The 21929-nt window shown below is 41.3% G+C and overlaps 3 protein-coding genes across 17 annotated transcripts in view; 1 reads left to right on the forward strand and 2 right to left on the reverse strand.

Moving 5' to 3' along the window:
- Window positions 1-3984: 3984 nt before the first annotated feature.
- On the reverse strand, window positions 3985-9040 carry thg1l (tRNA-histidine guanylyltransferase 1-like). Of its 12 annotated transcripts, none has more exons than XM_081712887.1 (11): window positions 8902-9040; window positions 8581-8675; window positions 8106-8137; window positions 7656-7697; window positions 7467-7532; window positions 6594-6731; window positions 6184-6360; window positions 5738-5907; window positions 5468-5556; window positions 5160-5267; window positions 4806-5077 (listed from the first exon to the last, which is right to left on the reverse strand). In XM_081712887.1, exons 6-11 carry the CDS (start codon window positions 6695-6697, stop codon window positions 4916-4918), a joined length of 810 nt encoding a protein of 269 aa, XP_081569013.1. In that variant the 5' UTR covers window positions 6698-6731; window positions 7467-7532; window positions 7656-7697; window positions 8106-8137; window positions 8581-8675; window positions 8902-9040; the 3' UTR covers window positions 4806-4915. The 12 variants fall into 12 exon arrangements, 11 of the variants coding, with proteins under 11 accessions (XP_081569013.1, XP_081569010.1, XP_081569011.1 ...); XM_081712884.1 differs by having other exon boundaries at window positions 7660-7697; window positions 8106-8187; XM_081712885.1 differs by having other exon boundaries at window positions 8106-8187.
- On the forward strand, window positions 8949-14888 carry nipsnap3a (nipsnap homolog 3A (C. elegans)). Of its 2 annotated transcripts, none has more exons than XM_027016379.3 (6): window positions 8949-9090; window positions 9929-10139; window positions 10730-10891; window positions 11339-11488; window positions 13674-13760; window positions 14054-14888. In XM_027016379.3, exons 1-6 carry the CDS (start codon window positions 9007-9009, stop codon window positions 14128-14130), a joined length of 771 nt encoding a protein of 256 aa, XP_026872180.1. In that variant the 5' UTR covers window positions 8949-9006; the 3' UTR covers window positions 14131-14888. The 2 variants fall into 2 exon arrangements, with proteins under 2 accessions (XP_026872180.1, XP_026872181.1); XM_027016380.3 differs by having other exon boundaries at window positions 8951-9090; window positions 9932-10139.
- Window positions 14889-15031: 143 nt separating this feature from the next.
- The window catches only part of abca1b (ATP-binding cassette, sub-family A (ABC1), member 1B), a 28762-nt gene continuing 21864 nt past the window's right edge, over window positions 15032-21929 (reverse strand). For all 3 annotated transcript variants that reach the window (XM_027016364.3, XM_027016363.3, XM_081712876.1), the window contains 16 exons: window positions 21793-21873; window positions 21514-21683; window positions 21174-21351; window positions 20938-21053; window positions 20692-20836; window positions 20310-20433; window positions 19916-20045; window positions 19690-19810; window positions 19523-19585; window positions 19319-19425; window positions 19035-19176; window positions 18715-18849; window positions 17892-17995; window positions 17273-17365; window positions 16811-17054; window positions 15032-16329 (listed from right to left, as the gene is read on the reverse strand). In XM_027016364.3, coding sequence (XP_026872165.3) covers window positions 16195-16329; window positions 16811-17054; window positions 17273-17365; window positions 17892-17995; window positions 18715-18849; window positions 19035-19176; window positions 19319-19425; window positions 19523-19585; window positions 19690-19810; window positions 19916-20045; window positions 20310-20433; window positions 20692-20836; window positions 20938-21053; window positions 21174-21351; window positions 21514-21683; window positions 21793-21873 — 2088 coding nt within the window. In that variant the 3' untranslated portion in view covers window positions 15032-16194. The remainder of the gene's footprint in view (window positions 16330-16810; window positions 17055-17272; window positions 17366-17891; window positions 17996-18714; window positions 18850-19034; window positions 19177-19318; window positions 19426-19522; window positions 19586-19689; window positions 19811-19915; window positions 20046-20309; window positions 20434-20691; window positions 20837-20937; window positions 21054-21173; window positions 21352-21513; window positions 21684-21792; window positions 21874-21929) is intronic.

Consider the following 21929-nt stretch of genomic DNA (forward strand, 5'->3'; position numbering starts at 1 on the left):
AAAGCATTTATGTCATCAACCAATAGAGAGTGGGAGGAACTAGCCTCTTTTGTTGTCGTTTATCATTTTCACTTTCTCTTTTCTGTTTCTCTCACTGTCAGTCAATGCGTCATCAACATTATTCGACAAAGTAAAGACTTCCTGTAATGGCAAGCTTTCTCCTCTCAGTATATTACACAAAAATCCATGTTTCCTCTCTGAATGTCAATTAACCTGTTTAAATATCTTTACTGCTGAAATGCCACAGTGCTACATAAAAGCGTCTGTGAACAATTCTCCCGTTACCCCAATGAGCGAAAGTGGCCGACAACCTGGCATTCTCACGGTCAGCCAGAAGGTGCTGTGGAATTGCTCTCCCTGGCCAGAGGAGCCGCCCTCTGTCCACCGTGGGGTCAGGCCTCCAGCTGGGGGCCCAGGCGCGCACCTCTGTCTCCGCAACCGCATACAGACAGCTGTAATGGAGGAACCGGAGAGAGCCGGCACTCGCCTGGAGGTACCAGAGGTGGAGCGGGAAGAGGGTCAGCTCTTCCATGACACCAGAGCGGAGTGGGGCAGCTGTATCAGAACCAAAAGACTAAAAAAGGGATGAATGGAAATAGAATAACGAATGGAAAGCTCATGGCTGTAGTGAACAGCCATGAGTGTTATAGTAGCATGCAAGAAGAATGGGTGACTATTGACTAATGAGCAGTTATTGAATAATGACTTATGAAGGTTCTCAAAGGTAATATTTGATGTATCTAAATATTATAATTAGGCTTAAAATAATTTGTACTGCACATCATGGAGTACAATATAACACCCTTTTCCAATGATATTCCGACACTATGCTTATCGCTACGGTAGCGGCGCCTCTCCTTGCGTGTCAGGCTCGAGCCTGGCTGTGTTTCAGTTGAGTGGCAGTAGCTGGGGAGCATGTGCAGTCATTTTTAATGATTTGGCGGGGGGGGGGGGGGGCGCTCACACAGGCCTCTTCAGTGTGAGGTGGAATTGTGCAAGACTAATTTGTGCGTGGAGGGATGTGCTCGTAGCGGGGCCGCATGCGCGAGGGGGGCTTTGTGTCCGAGGCCACGGCTGAGGTCGACCTCGCGGGGCTCCGCTCCGGGTCTCCAACAAAAGCCATGGCAGGATAATCCACCCAAGGACAAAGTGTGTGATTAGCATGAGAAAGCGGCCTGGCTCTGGCATGGCGGCCGGGGGGGGGACGAGGGAGAGGAGTAGTGGTCTACCAGCCCTGCAGACTCTTTGAGCAAAGACTTTAGATGCCCAGATCAATGCACCACTGAGCAAACAAAAGGGTCCGATTGTGCTTCTGTTGATATAAGACAGTTTGCCGGGTTATGCTGGTTTTTGCATAATGATTTTGTATGTGAATGATGGTGAAATGAGAGAAGGCAGACCTAATGTGGGAGAGAGAGAGACAGAAAAGAAAAAGATTGAGAGTGAGAGAGAGAGAGAGAGAGAGAGAGAGAGAAAGAGAGAGAAGGAGACAGACAGACACACAGAGCGCATTGCACTGAGCATTAGGAGCAATGGGATCTGTGGCAAATCCCAAATCCTGTTGTGATGACTAAACTGCCTATTGAGGAGCTCTATTCCTAAGCCCTCAGCATGTAGATTTTCCCCCTTTTCACCAACTCTCTGTGTCCTGCAAATGAAGAGGATGTGTCCAACTCCTGCACGGAGCCCCCACACAGCCCCTTGGAGCTGAAGGCACATTTGTTATGTCTGCAAAGCCCAATCCTCATGGTAAAGCTCTTCTTCTCAGTGTCTGGATGAGGCTGTTTGATGTGAAGGACAACGTGAGATCCTCCAGCAGATGCTCAAGGATGAGATTGCCACTTCAGTCCCACTATCTCTCTCACACTACCCCCCTCACACTCTCACCCCCCAACACACACACACACACACACGCAGAGTTGTACTGCATCTATGCTATGTTCACAATGCGTTAGTAACATGAAGATAATTACTGCTTTGTCTTAACTTGGTGGATTCTTCTGTCGGCCGAGAGGTCAGGAGTTCAGTGTGCAGTCACACTGGCTCACATCTACACCCACTTTTGTGTCTGATGCCTCTCCTTTGTTTTGGATCTGTTTGTGTTTATTGCTTTGTGATATTTTACAGCCTTTTTGTTCCAAGGGGTCTGAGGGGTAGCATCATTTGCCCAAGCTTGGTCTCCATGTCAGTGGGGTGTAAGACAGGTCAAAGCCGGAGTAAAACATCTCTATCGAGAGGCATACATTGTGCTACCTTTGTCACCAATGAATACCTGCCTGAGTTTCCATGGCAATCCCAGAAAGTTTCAGAAAGTACAGCTCCAGGAAAGGACATGATTCTGAATGACAGAGTGGTCAGGTGTCTCAGGTCATATGCCCATCCCCTCCACCCCACCACAGAGGACTTCACACATCTTGCCATGAAAACTGGGTCCCCTTTCTGATCTGTGACTAGATAGACTCCAGCACGGAGTCACCTTCATCAAATCGTCTTTCATCATTTTTTAGTGGCTATTTTGGGCATCCGGAAAATTTTAAGCCTTCAGGTTGCACTGATTGCATGTATTTGGGAAGGAAGCACCTAACTGACACTCAAGGATTCAGCAGACCCTAACTTTAAATTATTTTGCTATAAAATGTGAATTATACGCGTATAGATATGATATCGACATGATAGTAAAAATGATAGTGTGAATGTGGTTCTGTGGTTATTACATTTTAAAATTTTAAATGCATTCAAATATGGCTAAATCTTACACACAAGTAGTCAGAGCCTAGTAAAATAGCCAACTCCAGGCCTCGATTTCTGAGAAGGGATTTTACAAGAATATAAGTAATGTTCTATTGCCAGTAAGGCAAACAACAAATCACTCAAGGAAACCCGGCAGGCTGCACTGTCCAGTTTTTCATAGTAATGCATGCAAATGTCACCCTGAGTTCCTGTGCCTGTATATATACTTTGACTCCCCATATAGAGGACTTAAATACATAACTCCAAACTCAGCTAATTTACTTCGACTTTCTGGGAGTTGCAATAGTTCTCTTTTCACAGAGATAGTGTTTATCTGTTTGAGAGCCCAAATGAATGTGATTCCTGCTATGGCCACAGTCCAAAAACAAGGCCTTAGCCAAATATAGCCACCCAGTTCCCTTGTCTGTGTTCTCACCTTGGAGATGAGTCTACATATTCATCCTCTCCACCTAAGGGAGCTTGTGTGGCAAGAGAATGAATTCCTTTTCCAGAAAGAGAACATCCATCTTGCTTTTTGGGGAGACCTGAATAAAGATTTGGACTGCAACATTTCTGAATCAGCAGCAAATCTGAGACGAGGAAGGCCGTAATTAGGTTATGATGTTCCACTGTCTGCCGCCCAGCCTGAAAGCTTCGCGTAAATCAGTTTTATGAATAATGGCTGTAAATTTGCTGTTGCTGGTAGCGAAGGAAAAGGTGATGAGGTGTTAAATGTTGAGCTGATTTTGAGCTGGTTGAAAACCAAGTTCATAAGGCAAATGGTGCAGTAAATGTAACCAAGATATGACTTCCTTTTGTGACAAAATGTAGGTGTTTGGGGGGGACACATCATACTATATTCACAGAGGAAATACTGAATTCAAAACAAAACAAGGAGTCATGAAAGGGCCTTCAGAATATGTCTGAACTACTATATCTGATAAAGAGTATCAGTGGTGTCCACTTACCTGCACGTCTCTGAGGATGGAGGCTTCTGTTCTGCCCATATACCCATTCAGATTCATTAAATTCCTTTACCAAACATTAATATAAAATGTGGATGTATCCAGTGGTGCAGCCAGCAGTAATCCTAATGTAGGGTACTTGTATTTTCAAAAGTCAGCTCAACATCACAAAGAATTTATAATAGAAGTAAATAAATAGTAAATAATAGTAAATAATAAGTAAATAGTGATAAACTTCTCAATTACTAAGCTCAAAGAAAAGCTTTTTCAAATTATATATTTTTACAAAGAAATAAATACACTCCTCAGTTTCATTTGCCAAACATGTCAATCAAGACATGTCATCTACAATTACACATACCCTATTAATTTTATCACAAATTTGAATTGATCCATCTTGAAAAGTTTGGCTGATTCAAAAAATCAATTAATTAAATAACTACACACAAACCTTATCCCTCAGCATAAGTGATAATGAAGATATAATTAAAGTTATTTCAAAGCGAAATTCTCATCAGGCTAAATCCTGCTATTATAAACCATAAAACTATGCTGTTATGCTAATTAATGATGTCTGCAACTGCCAGGACTTTGTCCATGAACCCTGTGTGGTCATGTATTATTGACCATGTTACTTATGTACACTTTGGGCACCAAATTCAAATGTTTACAACCTTTCAAAAGTAACACGTCAATTTTCATTTATGGAGGCATTTCTTAAGGAACCAGTTATTCAAACAGTGGGTAATTAAGTGACACGTTCATGTGTGAGAACAGGAAAATGGCCAACTGTAATACGCCCTCTATGAGCTGAGACGGTCACGTTGGTTTAAACCGTAGACGTTGATGTAGAGTGAAAGAATGCCACCTTGTGGATGAGTTGAGCTCAACGTCAACCCAGGATGTTGGTGTTCACCTTCATGCAAAGAGTGAATAATAATTTATTATTTGAAGCTACATCTATTCCTAACATTGAAATTAGTTAATAGAAATTAGAACCAGTTTCCAGTGGCATAAATTACAAAATTACATTATTCTTGTAGGTGCACTGCATGTATTATTACTTATTATTCTGGATGACAAAAATATAAGTATACATGAAACCTGTCATACAGTCAATAGCCTTTATTAACTTAAAAATAATATAAAAATCTCCAGATGAAGTCCTACAGGTTCACCAAATGTGCACTGTCCAGCTTTCTTGCTCTCTTCATGTTTGCTTAACAACTGTCCTCTTCTAGGATGTCTGGATGTTCGTCCCAGAATGAATCTCCAATGATGTCACAGTTATAAGATGTAACTTTTCTTCTGCTGCGTGTAAAAGTGACCTCTTTGTTGCCCTCACTGGGTACTGTGACCTTTTTAGTTGATGTTTCAATGACCTATAGGGTGTAGATGTAAATAGCCATTACTAAACCAGTAGAATTTCCACAGAGCTCAAACTTTCTGTTGCTGCTACTTTACCTTCTCCCAGATCAAAGTGGTGCCTTTTCTGTGTAGTGCTGGTTCATCGTTGTAGTTTATATTAAATTCTGAAAACAAAATCTCATTCTTATCTGCAGACAGAGTTCCCTGAAACAACATAAATCCAGAAAGGATGTAAATGAGGAAGCTAAAGCAGATAAATGAACAGTTTTAAGGTTCATCCTTTCCATATTTTCATATGCAATACAATTTAATCAGGCCTAAAGATTTCAATGATGTCCACTTTCAAAAGCCTGTTGTATCGGAAAAATAAGTAATACTCAGACTGGCTCAGTGGCAGATCATACATTTAGTCTTTTGTCTGCCTGGTTTGTAGAGAGTCCTCCCTTTTGCACCAGTGTCCAAAAAGCAGTATTATACAAGTTGTTAATATGACCTGTAAATTAACAGAAGTGATACTGAACAATGAGAATCACTGGAACCAAAACACAGAAAAAAGGCCACCTGTTAAAATTTATCACAAGAGGTATTACAAATACATGCAAATAAACGTGCAAATAAAATGACCCAAAAAATTATTTTACATGCATACTTAAAAGAGGGAAAAAAACACTCACAGTCAGCTTGTCTCCAGCTTAAGTAGTCTCTAAGATTGCGGTTGCTGGGATACAAGACAACCCTACCGTCAAAGCCTGGAGGGTAGAGCAGTGGCTGCCCTCCAAAATACTCCTCCCAGTAAAACACATAACTGGAGGAGAACTGGGATGCCACATGGGTCATCAATTTACTGTAGAGCAGGGAGGGAGCAGAGAAGTCTCACTTTGTTCCCTGTCTACTTCAAAGCATTGAACATAAATAGAATACAAGGGACTTATACTTTAACATAGTGAACAATGCACTTCTCTTAACTAGGCAGTTAGATGCCAAACGAAAAAAGCAAAGGGAAATAAGCTACTGAGTTGCAGGCATCCATGAATTAATTACTTAATATTCTATCAGCCAAATCAAATACGTTATTAAATACTTATTACATTAGACTTAAGAGTTTCAGATTTGAGTTTACCTTGCTCTTCGCTTGAACCAGTTGGTGGACCGTTTAAAGACAAAACTGAACTCATCGCTCTGTCCGTAAGCTACAGCTATGTCCTCGAGGTCCTCCATAACTGACCGGGCACTGCGGGACATCAGCCCTAAAGCCCTGTCATCGTTGGGCTTAACAAAGTTGTGCTGCTCAGAAAACCTGCAGTCAAACAGTGCTTAGTAGTTAGTGTCAATAAAGACCATACACAATAAAACGCAGTCGACTAAAGAGATTTACATTTTCAGTGCATGTCCGAAGCGACACCACAAAACAAATATACTTTAGTTGGCTGCTGAAGCACTTTCATATGTAAAGCCTTCCAATTTAACAAGCAAAAAATAGCTATGAATCGAACGGTACACCATCAGACGGTTTATGGTTTAGCTACTTACTTGTGAAAATTGCGCCCATCAAGTCGAACTACAATGTAGCAATTCCGTAAACACGTATCATCGCTCTCAAAATTGCGCACATACTCAAATTTGCTTTTCGCCATGATGCACCCTGTGTGAAGTAGCGCGAAGTTTCCCCTGTTCTTAGTCAAATTCCCAAACAGAAATGACACTTGTCTCAACATTCAAAGATATGAAACTTCTCTATTTGAAGAACTTCAAAATGATATTTAACGAGCCTTGGTAGTTCAAGAAAGCCTTCAGAGTAATGACAGCTTGCTAGCTAGTTAGCTAGCCTGCTATCTTTAAAAAACCCCTCACTTTATTCGTTTGGTAGCATCGCTTCATTATTGTCACGATATATCACTACTAGATCATCCTTAATGAGGGAAGCATTGACTATCACACTTCTAATATACTTAATATACAGCCCAATTAGCTACCCGGGAAGCAGCTTTAAGCGTGGGTATAATCATTGTATCAGTCCGTCAATATGTAGCTATCGTCCTCAAAACAAGGAGCTAAAACATTGGTTCCGCTAATTATACTTACGATATTGTTCCATTCGTTTAGTTTGAGCAATGTGGCTGTTTAGGAATGATTGGAATTGTTCGAAATGGTTTTATTTAAAAAAATGTATTAATATCAATCTTAACTTGTGATGGTATATTACAGTATCACAAGTCAAGAGTGCTTGCGATTGTTTATTATGCATTTACATTAGGCATTAGTAAAATATAAATAATTACCAAAAAATAATTAAAATTGATGTTTGTGCCAACCAAAAGTCACTCTTGCCAGTTATTTACTCTGAGTTCACTAAACAAAGACATCTCCTAAACAAAGACATTGCTCTCTCTATAAAATACTCACACATATGATAATGCACTCAAATGGCTTTTAATAACAAGGCTGAAACTTGAGAAATATTGTACACATCTGTCAAGAAAAGAACACAATGTCATGTTTTAGGTGCATCTTAGATATGATATAGAGAAAGGCCACCTTACAAGCACAGATGTGCAGAATGCAGAAATCATGATCATGTGAGAGAGGACTTACTCACTTCCTCAGCAGCTCCCATCTTTCACAAACAAGAAGTCACTGTTGGTTTGATTAAAGACACACAGTCACTGAGCATTACGACATTTAAATATCATCTTTATAACTGTATCCAGGATGATAAACAACAGTAGAATTTTGTGTGATGAGAAAAGACTGGACCCAATTTTACTTAAGCATACTTCAATAATGCATCAAATCTAGTAAATCCTCATGTCTTACAACAGCATTCACAAGCGCTGTACACACAAGATACACTCGTTAAGATAAATAGTGCCATTGCTGCCACATACTGGAGAGTGGCTGAGAGGGCATGCCTGAATTCGACCTATGTCCTTACATGCTGGCTGTCAAATTTAAACACAATCCTTTACAGATGACAGTAAGGCATAATGACCTTTTATGCTCCGGGCCACTGGCTACTGTGTTATTTAACCAGACATGTCTTACCTTTTGGTACAGACTTGACTTGTCTTCTGCACCTGGAAAATCCACTCCTTAATCATTGAACTTCAGCATGAAGACTAACAATCTGAGAACAGTTATTTGGGTGAGGAAGTACTTAAGTATACGGACAGACACATCCACGCTAATGTTTCTTAAATTTGGTAGGCACTGATCTGAAATCAGGATTTATTTTTCACTCCCTAAATTGATTATTAGGATAATGAAGGGTAGCACAGACTTATCCGCAGAAAGATAAACAAGAAGATCAGTAGCTGTCATGTTGGAATAAGCCCTGTTAAAGGAAGATTACAATATTTGAAGTTCTAAAGATGCTAATGTCTGACAGATTAATTCTTTGTGTATACTCCAATGTTTATCTACAGTGCATGGCATTGTAATGATGTTGTGAGATCGAACATGTGCAGCAAATGTTTTAGAGGGAGGTGCTGATATTTGGATGCTTGTTCACTACACCTACCTTGTACTCCTTTCCAGCAAGTTATAGCCGCTTTCTTCTTCTTCTCTTTATATTACATTCTACCTGCCCAAAAATTGCAAACAAAATGCAGTGGCCTAGAAAAGAACACTTAAATAAAAACTAAAGAATAGTGTAGAAATAAGCATTCAATGCATTATTATTTATACCCCATGATATGTGTGAACGCTATTTTGAAAAAGCAAAATGGCATTTTGATCATTATGATTACACAACTGATACTCCTGCAATTCTGCACAGCCATATTTGTAGCTTATTATAATAGTGTGCTTGTTTAACCCACTACGATGCATTTGACTTTACCTTCTCGGCATCCGTATCACATCGCGTTTCGGTTGAAGTAGAAGTGTTTCAAACCTGATCAAACGCACGTAGCGAGGGAGTCCAGAGACATTCAAACAGGCAATCATGCAACAAATAAGGAATGTATTCCGAAAAGCAGCACTTCGAGCGGAAAACACAATCTCTTCAGTCTCTAAAACTGGGCGGAAGGTTAGTCATAATTAATGCAATATTGGTGTTACTGTTCGCGAATGTCCGTTTTCCGTCAGGAAAAAAAACCCATCAGCCTGGTTGTCTAACTTCAGGGAACTATCCAGTACGCGACACACTCCACAAAACGATTAGAACAGCGCTTTGCGTGGACTAAACTACTAATCACACGGCTGGCTCTTCCCACATGAGCTCCAGAAACTCCCCCCGGGCCCTTAACCAACATGATAACCGCTCTGATTTAGTTTGTTGTAAGTTTAACAACGGCATGAAAGAGAAAAACAGTACGCCACCCGATACATGAACCCAGTATTGATCGCTAGCCAGCCAACGATCTAGCTAGGTAGCTTGATAAAATGCCGTTTAAAATGCAATTTACATAGATCATTTCGTAAGAATTCCTTAAAAGTATTCTCTCTTTTAACTAACTTGCTGTAGGAATATTAGTCTGTATCATAATGTTTGAGAACTTTCCAGTTGAATTATGTGCTACAGCTGAGTTTGGAGTGGCATACTACGAGTGGACAAGTGTTTAGCTTGTTTCAGCAGAGATCAGTGGTTCATTAATTAACATGACAGGACTTTGACGTGTGGCGTTAAGTTCATGATTTTAGTAAGCCAGGCTTTGCTGAACACGTCTATTCATTCAGGTGGTTGTATATATTATATTATGTGTTAATTTATTTCTAAATCAAGATACATATATATTACATATATTAACATATATTATGTGTTCATTTATGTCTAAATCAAGTGCGGCATTTGCTAGCGATATAAGTGGTGTAACACCAATGATCAGCAGTGGATGTCAGTGATGTGCTGCTTGTCTGTTATCCAGCAGCCCGGGGCTTCGATGTCAACTGGACCTCAGCAACGTGAAGGAACATTCTATGAATTCCGTACTTACCACATCCACCCGCATCAGAATGCAGCCTTCCTCAGACTGACCAGTGAGAAGATCCACCTGCGCACAGCACAGTCTGAGCTCCTGGGCTACTGGACCGTAGAGTATGGAGGTCTCAATCAGGTCTTCCACATATGGAAATACGGTGAGAGGAACTTTGCGTACATCTGCAGATTGAACAGAATTTAAAATGAGTGAGATTGCTATGAGTTTAGCTGCCCATCTTTGTGTATTGCAAAAAATGACAGCATACATTTCATGTGGGTCCTAGTATCTACACTCACTACCCACTTTAATAGCAATACCTATGTTGTACCTACACTCAGTGGGCACTGTATTAATTGCACCTATCTTATAGAGATACAGTTACAGAATGTTGCCCATGTTGCCATAAACAAATCTGTTAGTTACAATCTACCCCATTTATCATTACAGCTCCTCCACTGACTGTATTTAAGTGGCGGATCGTTGTCATCACAGCAGTGACACTGATACGTGGCCAGCGTCAGACTTATGGTTAAACACTGTCGAATAGTTTGAGCATTGCTATCAACTTGATGGGTTATAGTCACAAACTGTACATCCAGAAGGTGTTTCTAATAAAAATGTATTTTTAATAAAGTGTGTGGTACATTTCACAGATATTATGTTATAAATGTGTGCGGGAAATTGTCAGTCACCTTTTGCGAGATGACCACAGTCATCTTTTTTAATTATTTACATTTTGTTTCTTAGACAGCTACACTCAGCGGGCAGCTGTGCGGGCAGCCCTGGCTCAGGACTCCAGCTGGGGGGAACAGTACATCTCTAAAGCCATGCCCATGCTGTCCTCCCAGGACAGTGAAGTCACATACCTAGTGCCCTGGAGCAAGATCCAGAAACCACCTAAAGAGGGTGGTAAGGGTGTTAAGCCTATTAACCTTCAATAGGACATGTTTTATTAATCTCTGTTACTGTTGCCTGTACATTGTTATAATAGGCAACAGTTTAAATAAGTTTGTTGTATTTGTGATTTGGCTTGCTATCGTCATCACTGTGTCACTGAATATAGAGTTGAAGGATTTGTTCACTGTCATATTCTGAACTATCCAAAAAGACTGAGTGGGGGGGGGGGGATTTAGAGTTGGAATAGAGTCTCTTATTGGAATAGGGTAAGCTTTGTTTGAATTACAGCACATTTAATAGAGAGCTTTACACAGTGTCATACCGACAGAGAGAAATAAGTTTCAACAACATGTCAAGCAGATTAATACTGACTGTTTAAAGGTTGCATTGCCTTGTGAAACACTGAAGTTGAGCTTCTAGTAACTAATGCTGGGTGTGTGCGGTTTTTTTTCTCCTCAGGTGTGTATGAGCTGGTGTCCTTCCAGATGAAGCCGGGTGGTCCAGCTGTGTGGGGCGAGGCTTTTCAAGGCGCAGTTGGCACCCATGCAGCCCCGGGGTATGCCCACCCGGTGGGTGTCTTCCACAGCGAGTTCGGTTGGCTCAACAGAGGTAAGTATGACATAAGTGCATCTGAACTAAAGACTCGTTTGTTGCCAGAGGTGCTTCTGTGAACCGCCCAGATAGTAACTTTCAAAAGTCTGGAAAGTCAGCGTGTACTTGGCTATTTCACAGCTGTCCATCAAACAAGAGGCAGCAGTAATAAGTGAATACTTTCACTTTGTTGTTGTCTGTTCAAACACAATGGCAGTGTGCTTTGATAGAGATGAAGTCAAAGTGGGATAAGTGCACACCCTCATCTAAAGTGCTTTTCTGAAATATTTCACATATTCAGAAGCCTTTTTAGAATAGAACATTGCCTGAGGATTTGATTCGGCTGGACTTTTTTTGGTTGAGCGCTTTTGAATTTTTGCACACTTGCGTAGAATGTAGCCTTTGTTTACACATTTTGTTGCCTTTGTTTTTATGATAGACAGATTAAAAAACACAATGACACAGTTTAAATTGTGCAGTGCAGCTGTGAGTCATCATCCAAGGTCTACACCATCATATGGAGTTAATTTTGTGCTAATTGCTATTCTTTCACACACTCTTTGATTTAATTTCTTCTATTTGTGGATTTTGCTGATGCATTTTTTGCTCTTGGAATCTTTTTTCCTGCTTCTGTAGTCTTTCTTTTGATTTTGAGTTTAAGCACTTTTTTTACTGGGGTGGGTCTTAGAAGAAGGCGAGCAACTTAAATCTCTATTGGTCATCTGAATTTTGGAACATGAGGTGATAAAAAAACAACCACACCCACTTTTAGCTATAGTAATTGGTGGAAAAGGTCAGTTTTGAAAATAGTGTTAAAGAAAATGCTGACCAATTAGTTGACAAAAGAGATCAAACAATTGTTAGAAATTAAGGTGAACACTTTTTTTTTAAAGATTATCCCCTGTTAAAAGTCAGAAACAAAACAAAGATGGCCGAAGCAAATATAGCACTAGCGAAGTAGAAAAAAATGTCATCAAAAACTGGCAAAATGTGATTGTGAGTAGTACTTTCCTGTATAATTAAGTTGGATTTGATTTTCATTATTTGCAATCTACACTGACGTGCCAAAAGTCATGGGACAGGAACTAGTATTGTGTAGGGCCCCCTCTAGCCGGGTGAAGTAGAGCAAATCCATGAGGTATCGGTTCCTCAAGTGAATGGAAGATGTCTAGAAGGAAGTTGAGTCATGCCATCTGGATAGCCAGCCACAGCTACATGGTATTTACAGGATCTCTGTTATAAATGGACCTCTCCATCACATCCCATAAATGCCTTATTGGGCTCACTATTTGTGGGAATGCTCCTCGAACAAGTTCTGGACAAATTGAGCCCGTTGGCATGGTGTATTATCCTGCTGCGATATCACATCGTTGTGGGGGTACATGAAGTCCATGAAGGGCTGAAGATGCTCACCAAGCAGTAACACGTAGTGGGCATTGGTCAGTGAATTGTTTATGCAGACCAATGGACCCAACCCATTCAATGAGAATACACCCCACACCAGTATGGAACCACCACCAGCAAGCACAGTACCTTGATGACAACTGGGATCCATGGCTTCTTGGGCACTGCGGCACACATGAACCCTACCATCAACAATTGGGACCGCAACTCTTCGGACCATGCCACATGTTGCCTGTCCAGTGTCCAGTTAGTAACGTCATGAGCCCAGGTGAGGTGTTGTGTCCAGTGTCGTTGTGTTAACAGGGAGACTCTGGTGGGTCTTCTGTTTCCATATCCCATGGAAGCTAAAGAACACAGCACTAACCTGTGGGTTAAGCTGTTTTGATTGTGGATGTGATTTCTGCCAAAGTTGCCTGTCTGTTGCACTTTAAGCATTAATCATTAAACACCCCTAGGCGGACACCGCGCTGTTCACTGGGGGAGGTAATCCTCTCTATGACGTAATCCTGGTCCACAATTCACACTGTGGATCAATGAATGGTAAATGCCCTTACAACTTTGAAAATGGAATGTCCCATCTGTCTGGCACCCTGTATCATGCCTAGATTGAACTTCGACAATTTACATCACCTTGGCATGAGCACGCTGGCCAGTGTTCAACTTTATAAAAGCCTGGGTGTTTTCAAGATGAGGTAACACAAATTCATAATCAACTGCTGCCCAATTACCTTTGGCACGTCAGAGGGCACATGAAGGTTTTGTCTCACAGTTGAGTTGTGTGTTCATTTGTGTACTGCAGTACATGTCCTGTGGTGGTATGAGAGTGCAGACCATCGGGCAGCTGTAAGATACAGATCTCACAGTGATCCTAGAGTAGTGGCTGCAGGTAAACATCTCTCTGTTATTAATGTGTCTTGTCCTACTGCCTGTTATAACTTGTAATGGCAAACCAGCTAAGCTCTTCAGTGGTGACTGTTCCTGTCAATTATAATAAATGAAGTAGCATCTTCCACCTCTGAGTTGCCAACTACAAAAACTGAGCAAAGCATATTGGCCTGAGGTAGTTTACATTTATATCACTTTCTAGAAAGTGACAAAATGTATTGGAGAGAGACTTTTTTTTTTTTTCATCTTATAGCAGTATTATTTTCTTATAGCATTCTTGTTCTCTCTCTGCAGTACGGCAGAGTGTTGGCTACCTTGAATCTCAACGCAACAAGCTCATGTTTCCTTGCCCCTACTCACCGCTTAAATGAACCAGTCATAGTGAACGGTGGGTCAGTGGCCGTACCCCGGAGCCTGCACAGCACTTCAGAAGGAACGCCAACCTTTGTCTTTAGTTTCAAAATGACTATTGTTACATGGGAGGTGAGAGTTTAGACCTGTGCAGCTTTCTTTGACTGCTGGCTTGGTCTTGCATTCCTGTACTTTAAAGATTTGAACCATTTTTTAGTTGTGAAAGATATTAAACTAGTAATGCATTTTGCAATAGATGGACCTCTTTCTCTGACATTTTTGATTAATGTGAGGGAGTGTGAATTGTATCTCTCTGCTCTATGGACTGTGCCCGAGGAACTGGCATATGTTAGTACTTCAAGGGAGTAGTGCATTACTGCATGCCTTTCTCTATTAGTCACACAGGGTACTAGCAAACCTGTTTGCAGAAATTTCATGCATGTATGAAAGTTCTACTGAAGTTATATGATGTTTTAATGGATAGTGATTATATATTGATTAAAAAAATAAACTGTAATTATATGAAATCAAAATTTCTTGGTTTTTATTTTAGACACAACAGAAATGTAAGGTAAACATTGCTATAATGTACCAGCAAGCGTAAAAAAATGAAACACCTGTAAACCAATGTTATGAATTTACTGATTGTTTTAAAAAACATTTATAGTTTATAATGAATGTGCTTAACTGAAAAGTATGGATGCTTTTAAGAGTGTGGCGGGGATATTCAGCTTTAACAAACAAATGCAACGGAATAAATACACAAGTGTTGCCAAATGACAACCATGTGGCTCTTAGTGATTCCAAGGCCGAGTACTAAAACTAGCTTTTGGATTTCTTGTCACAGTGGTAGTTGTATGAAAATGCAGTAATAGCTTACTAATATATTAGTATCGCTTATGTGTAATAAACACATTTGAGTTGAAGATTTGTCATATTTTATTGTAAGTATTGGACAGGGTGAGTAACAGATATTCCACAGCCATTGTCAATGCATCTGAAATGTAAACAGGTATCAAACATGGAATATGCCATAGTGAAATGCTTTCCATTTTATGTAGGAAAAAGATGGAGGTATAATAAAAAAAAGTGGAATGTTGTTTGTTCTGTGGAAAATCCAGTGCAAAGAGATCAGTAAATTTCCAATGTTCACGACCAGTAAAGTGCTAGGACTGCCGTCTTCCCTCTGAGACCAGTTAAACAGTTTAGAATACTGATGGGACACTGGGCAGTGTATTAAATGAAATGACTGTGTATTGCCAATTAAGCACAGGATCCTAAATGTATAATACTGGCTTCTGTTGGATAGCCCAAATAGAACAGTTGTCTGACCCCTATATGCACCACTCACCAATTCTGTACTGTACTACTAGAGATTCGCTTGGTGTTGATGGTTTACTTGAGGTCAAAGGCGTATTACATTTCTCTGTACATTATGTTTCTTGCTAACACTGAATACTTCTGTCTCAAATTGCAGTATTAGAATTCTAAGATAAGCACTATCTTGAAGAATATGTTAGGAAATAATGCCCCACTGGACTTTAATAACAATTGTTTGTTCATAAATAAAGGCACATTTTAAAACAAAATCAATCTAACAGATTTTTCTGCGATGTAGCTTGTAGAGACGCAAAGAATGATCGTAATTCTTCTTCATGTCATTTCTAGTACAAATAAATAGACACTGCCCCTGAATTTTCCTGTCATTTACAGTTACCAAACCAAAATTACCCATTGAGCTTTAAAGATTCACCAGCTCTATTTAAACAATGCACAAAGCCACAGCTTCTTTGCCTAGTTCATATAGGAACAAAATGATGGCAGTGATTCAAGTTTCACTCTCATACTTTCATGGGGAACCTGCCTTGACCATGCTCCAGTACGTAGTCAGTGGACTCAATCCTTTTGCGTTGACTCGCATTGATTTTCTACGCAGCTGTGTCCGCACCTGTGTGCTCATGCAGTCCTTGAATAGCTGACTGGAAAAGTTAATCAGCAGACTGCAGCGCATGGAAGAGGTCAGTGAGGTGGAATAGGTGAAAAGTCACTGGCTCCAGAACTCCCAGGGTGAGAGCGTCCTTGGGTCACACTACGCTCTCCGAGGGCCGCCCCTCTTTCTTCACGAGTCTGAGCAGTGGGACGTCCACCAGGACTTCCTTTCGCCGTATGGAGTGGTCAGAGTGATCGTCACTTTGATCCTTGGCAAAGTTAACAAACACCTGCAGGAGTGGGAGTCACATCAGTCAGTATAGTCCAGCAGAATAAAATAGGCACACATTTGTGATCCTTGTCAGTAGTGTTTCCAAAATAACAAATTTTAGCCGTGTGTCCCACCTAGAATAAATCAGGCTGTTTGAATATTTCACTCCATGAGTTTGAGACACTGAAGTTACAGGCATAGCATGTACATTGAGGAAACTACGATGTTTTGAAGAGGGTGATGCTAATAAGTTGTAGTATTTTTGTGTGTTTAATTATTCAGAAATATTTAGAACTTTTCAGGCAAATAAACACCATATGGAAAGAAACCTGCAGTTCATACGAGCTTATCTCCCATTCTGTTTTTTGTTTTTTAAATGTATTCTTATTTTAACGATCACGCTGAACCTCAAAACAAATATTACACATTCCCCATTTCACCTTGTTTAGTGTATTTTACTGATGTTGTAATCAAATCGGGTTGAAGTTAATCATTCTCACCTGGTCCAGCGTAGTCTGGGAAACGGAGTAGTCCTCTATCCTGAGGAGGTCTTTGTGCGTGGCCAAGGTCCTGAAGATGTGAGCAAGGGAGGAGAGCGAGGATGGCAGCTGGTACTGCAGCATGTTCCTGTGCCTCTCCTTCAGTGTGCTGCCCGGGAGCTCGCTCTCGATGAACTTCATCACGGGCTGCAGCTCGGGGTCGGGCCCCGCCACCCTCAGGATGATGGTGTAGCCGTCGCCGAACCTGCACAGTGAGGAGGGGATGTGTATCAGAGCAGGAGGGAACCTGTAGAGGAACTGAAACGCAGTCCAGACATCCTGATTCGATTAAACCACTCTCTAATCTCCAACATATACAAGTTTTAATCTTAGGAATTTAATGTTCGTAGAGATTGGATTTGGGATGATCATGCCTGAGTTTGTTTGATGTGATGCAATATAAGCGCTGTGAGGTAATTGTACCTGTTTTTTAAATGCTGGACGCTGCCCAGACAACGGAATCTGCCATTTACCATTATGGCCATCCTGGTGCACAGGGCCTCACACTCCTCCATGCTGTGGAACAACAGGGTAAAGGTTGACATGTGATTATGCACATAATATACAAACATTTCTATGAGAGAAATGGGCAAGTACTGCACCCTATTGGTAGAGTGGAGCCAAAGTCTGTACATAGTTAATGTATGTGATGTATTTGACTATTTCCCAGCCACAGAATATTCCTATATTACCAAGATTGTATCTGCTGTAACACACCTAGTTTGATAATCACTGATAGGTGTGTTAATATACGTTAATGAGTTCATGAGTGTACAATAAAAGAGGAAAGAGCCTATTGCAGCAGCACTCTGTCTCTAAGCCCACATACTAAATGGAACTTTGTTTTGACTTGAATCGCAGCATGGGCGCTCTGCGTTTCGCAGAGACCTTTATAGTAAAGCATCTATACCAAATTATCTGTCACCAAATGCGTTTTGGCAGCTTTTAAAGGTTACTTCCATTTGCACAGGTTGGCTGGTAGCCCTCTCTTTCCCAAGCCTCACTCGGCTATCTCTGAGCAGGCTGCCGTGGTAGGCCGTACCTGTGGGAGGTAAGCACTATGGAACGACCCTCCTTGATGACACTGTGGATGCAGTTCCAAAGGGCACGGCGGGCCTTAGGATCCATCCCAGTGGTGGGTTCATCCTGGGACACAGGAGTTAGTACACAGGTTTAACTGAAAATACCCATCAAACAGCAAAACCTTCTTCTCTCTAACTGCAAAAACTAAAATGACCCAAAGCATGCTCTCACACTGTTCTACACTGAGGATCAAGTCAGCAATTCACTTTGTCATTTGTACAAAAACACTGTACACTATATCACTATGAACTATATAATTTTTGCAAAAACAGAGAAAATGATGTTAGACTCCAGAAGGTTAAATTCTACGTGATTTTCAGAACAAAATCGGAAAGGGATGGGTTCTTCTTTGAATTCCGGTTCCTCTCAATGTCTCTTTCTTCCCCTCAGGGAATTTTCTTTGTCATTATTGCCCCAGGCCTGATCTTTATGGATCTATACCCAGATTTCTCAATATACCAATTTGTAGAAAAAATGTGTTGTGAAGATCGCTACATAATTAAAATTGCATTGAATTGATCTAAATGCAATTATTTGTGCAAATAGATACTGAATTAGGACTGAATTAGAAATGAGTTCAGCTTGAGTCAGTCAGAATTGTGGCTGTGCGGACAGTGCACAACAGCATGGGAACGCCTACTGAGGGAGCAACTCAACAACAGTCCCAGGGATCGCGTGCTTCACCTGACCGCCCAGACCGAGAGAACCGCGTGATGCAATTGTGGAAATAAGGAGGGAAGCGTGTGTGAATATGTGTGTGTGCGTTCTTGTGTATACATTACCAGAAAGACCACAGGTGGGCCTCCTATCAGTGCCATGGCCGTAGAGAGTTTGCGCATGTTGCCCCCGCTGTAGCTGCCAGCTGTTTTGTCTGCGTACTTTATGAGACCTAACTTCCGGATCCCCCACTCGGCCACCTGCCAGACACACACAGCCTCAGTTGCTGTTGCAATAACCTGTTGTCATAAATCCATTACTACTGATCTCAAGTGCTTGCCTTGAAGAAGTAGTGCCCTGTTACCCTCCTTTGTGTTTTCTGTGCATTGTTTTATGGTTTCGTGTATTGTGGTTTTCAGCAAAAAAGGGAAAAAAGCATCCTTACCTCACACACTTCATTCTCAGGAACACCACGCAGAATGGCGTAGAACTCCAGATGCTCTCTGCCTGTCAACAGGTCATTGATGGCATCAAACTGTGGGCAGTAGCCCATGTTCTGATGCACCTGATCTATTTCCCTGAGTATACTGACAATGAGAGAAGCAGAAAACTGTTACATTTTGTGAAAATACTTTAATTGAATTTTGTGAAATACTTTCATTTATTCGATTATGATATACCAAACCAAATTTTTGCCTTACAGTTTTTAATGTGCTAAATGGACATTACCTCTTTCTAGCCAGGAAGGCTTCTCCACTGGTGACGATGGAATCTCCGGTCAGCATTTTGAATGTGCTTGTTTTTCCAGCACCATTTACCCCAAGCAGACCAAAACACTATGGAAAGAAAAAGACAGGTTAAATATCTGCTTATGTAGCACAGTATTTCGGCAGGACATGTCTGAACAGGAGGCAGGAAGAAGCCACGTCTCACCTCTCCCGGGGGAATACCCACGCAGAGCCTGTCCACAGCAGGCTTTTGTTTCCTCTTATACACCTGTGGCATGGCACGAGAGAGCACTGTGAACAATGGGAACCCAAACGGCAACATCCTCATTTACAACTGTTCTTCTAAACCACCGTTAGGGAAACGTTCCAGACCTTGGTGAGCTCTCGGAGTTCCAGGATGTCTCCTTGTCCAGCTCCACTGACGATCCTCTGCCTCTCCCTGGCAACATCCTCGTCCTCCTCTCCGATCGGGCTCAGCTTGGGTCTCAGAGACCTGCACAGCCGCCAGTAATAGTCAGTCAAACAACCCTCTGACATTCAGCTGTTCTTTGTGCTGTATGCTAATACATCACTGTGTCTGCATTAAGAAGATGCTCACTTGGGTTTGATAAAGAAACGGTACTGGATGAGGACGGTGATGATGAAGAAGACCAGTCCCTCCACCGCCATGGCAAAGAGGTTCTTACCCACCATATCCCACTCAAGAGGAGAGCGAAAGCGGTTCTCACCTGTGTCCAATCGCAAGGACCAAACTGTCAGAACTATCTGGGCATAGCATTCATTATAATAAGACCCTTTCACAATAAACATGCGCTCGGATTAGAGTTCTAGGAGGACATTTGTACTTTACTTTCATGCAACCACGGTGCTTTTGGCATATTCTTTTGAACTTCTTAACAATTCTTATAGACTGCTGTAGGACAAACTACAGGTTTTGAATTGGAAAAATATGCAAGCTAGGAGAGATGGAATTAAAGAAAGGATATTCTTACCAAACCTCTCCAGAGCATCAGCCATAGCCTGGTTCTTCACCATATCGATCAGACCTCGGCCCAGGCAGAAGTGAGGGAAAATCAAAAGTACATTTTTCAGGATGTCATTGATGCCACCAATGTCCTGAGAAGGGCACAAGAGGAGAGCAATGCATCAATCAGTCCACTGTATTGACATTTTCATGTCAAAGGCGACAGATGTTTTAAAAACAAGTCTGATGTTTTATTTTATTGAAACACACAATTTGCAAAGGTGTGTGACCTGCAGTTTAAGCGGTACCTCAGTAATTCAACCATTTTCCAATTATGACCTGACTATATCAAATTTCTTCTTAAACTGTCAAAAGTTTTTGAAAATAAATTGGACGAGAATGGTACGTACGTTGTTCCCAAATAGCTCAAGCACAAAGGTGGACACACTGCCATTAATCCCAATAAGAATATTGACACTGGTGAGCACCACATAAGCTGTGCTGGGAATCTTGAACAGGAATGAAGCTGGGTACATCAGAGGTGTGATGGACCACCTGGGGAGAACAGAACATTTATTATTGTGACACCTTCCTGTTCCAGAACTGGCTTGATAATCACCAGCCAACATACAGCTGAGCCAAGAGGGCCCACTCACCCGTACAGAAGCAGCAACAGGGCAAGGACAGGCAGGTTGCTAGCGGAAACATATGCTCTTTGTTGAAAGCAAATGAAGATGATGATGACCAGGGTTGCTGGCACAACATAATTGCACTAGAAGAAAGGAATACTGTGTTCAGAACAGCCTTAACTCTGGAATCAAAGCAACTGGACAGACACAGTGACGCAAGTTTTAGAACTGCAGGAGAGGAAAAAAAAAAGCTGGACTCCCACCATATCCCATATGAAATTGGCCACCCAGTAGAGATAAGGCTGTACGCCACTGATGAACTGCATGTGCTTGGCCTTGTTCACGCGTTCTTGGATGAGGAAGACCACAAAGCTGGCAGGAACGAAGGACATGGCGAAGATCACACAGATAGACACCAGCACATCCACCGAGGTTGTCACTCTGAAAAATATATTTTTTTTAAAGTTTCAAAAATATAAGAGAACTAAGACAGGAAACGTAAAATGCTGCATTACCATTTTTTAGAAACTGCTCACAATCATACATTATATGATTTTCAATAATACTTTGTACATTACAAATTAATCACTGGACATCACTTACAGTGCCACTTGGGAGAGCTGCTCTTTGGTAAGGTTCAGAGGATGGTTGATGACTGTGATGCCATATTTACTTGGGTCCTTCTCCGGAGGCAGATTGGCACGCAGAATGCCATTGTTCATTACGCTGAGGAAAGCTCCAATACTATGCCAACCCTTGTTATTGAACCAGATCTGAGAGAGAAGCAATGTTATTTAGACATTCATTGTCAACTTTAGTACGTCTGCTTACTCCACTGATGTAGGAAATATGAGAGAGAAAAGAATGCTCTCCAACACTCACTTTCACATTTTTTTTGGTGTCCATGCCATTGATGAATGCAGAGAGACTGTTAAGGAAGCGATCAGCTGCAGTCCCTGAATTCTGGAGATCACAGGGGAAAATCATGCTGTTCAGCCACTGTGCTAACGGATCAGCAA

This window comes from Electrophorus electricus, chromosome 4 (assembly GCF_041902795.1).
Source record: "Electrophorus electricus isolate QZ-2024a chromosome 4, ASM4190279v1, whole genome shotgun sequence".
Taxonomy (NCBI): domain Eukaryota; kingdom Metazoa; phylum Chordata; class Actinopteri; order Gymnotiformes; family Gymnotidae; genus Electrophorus; species Electrophorus electricus.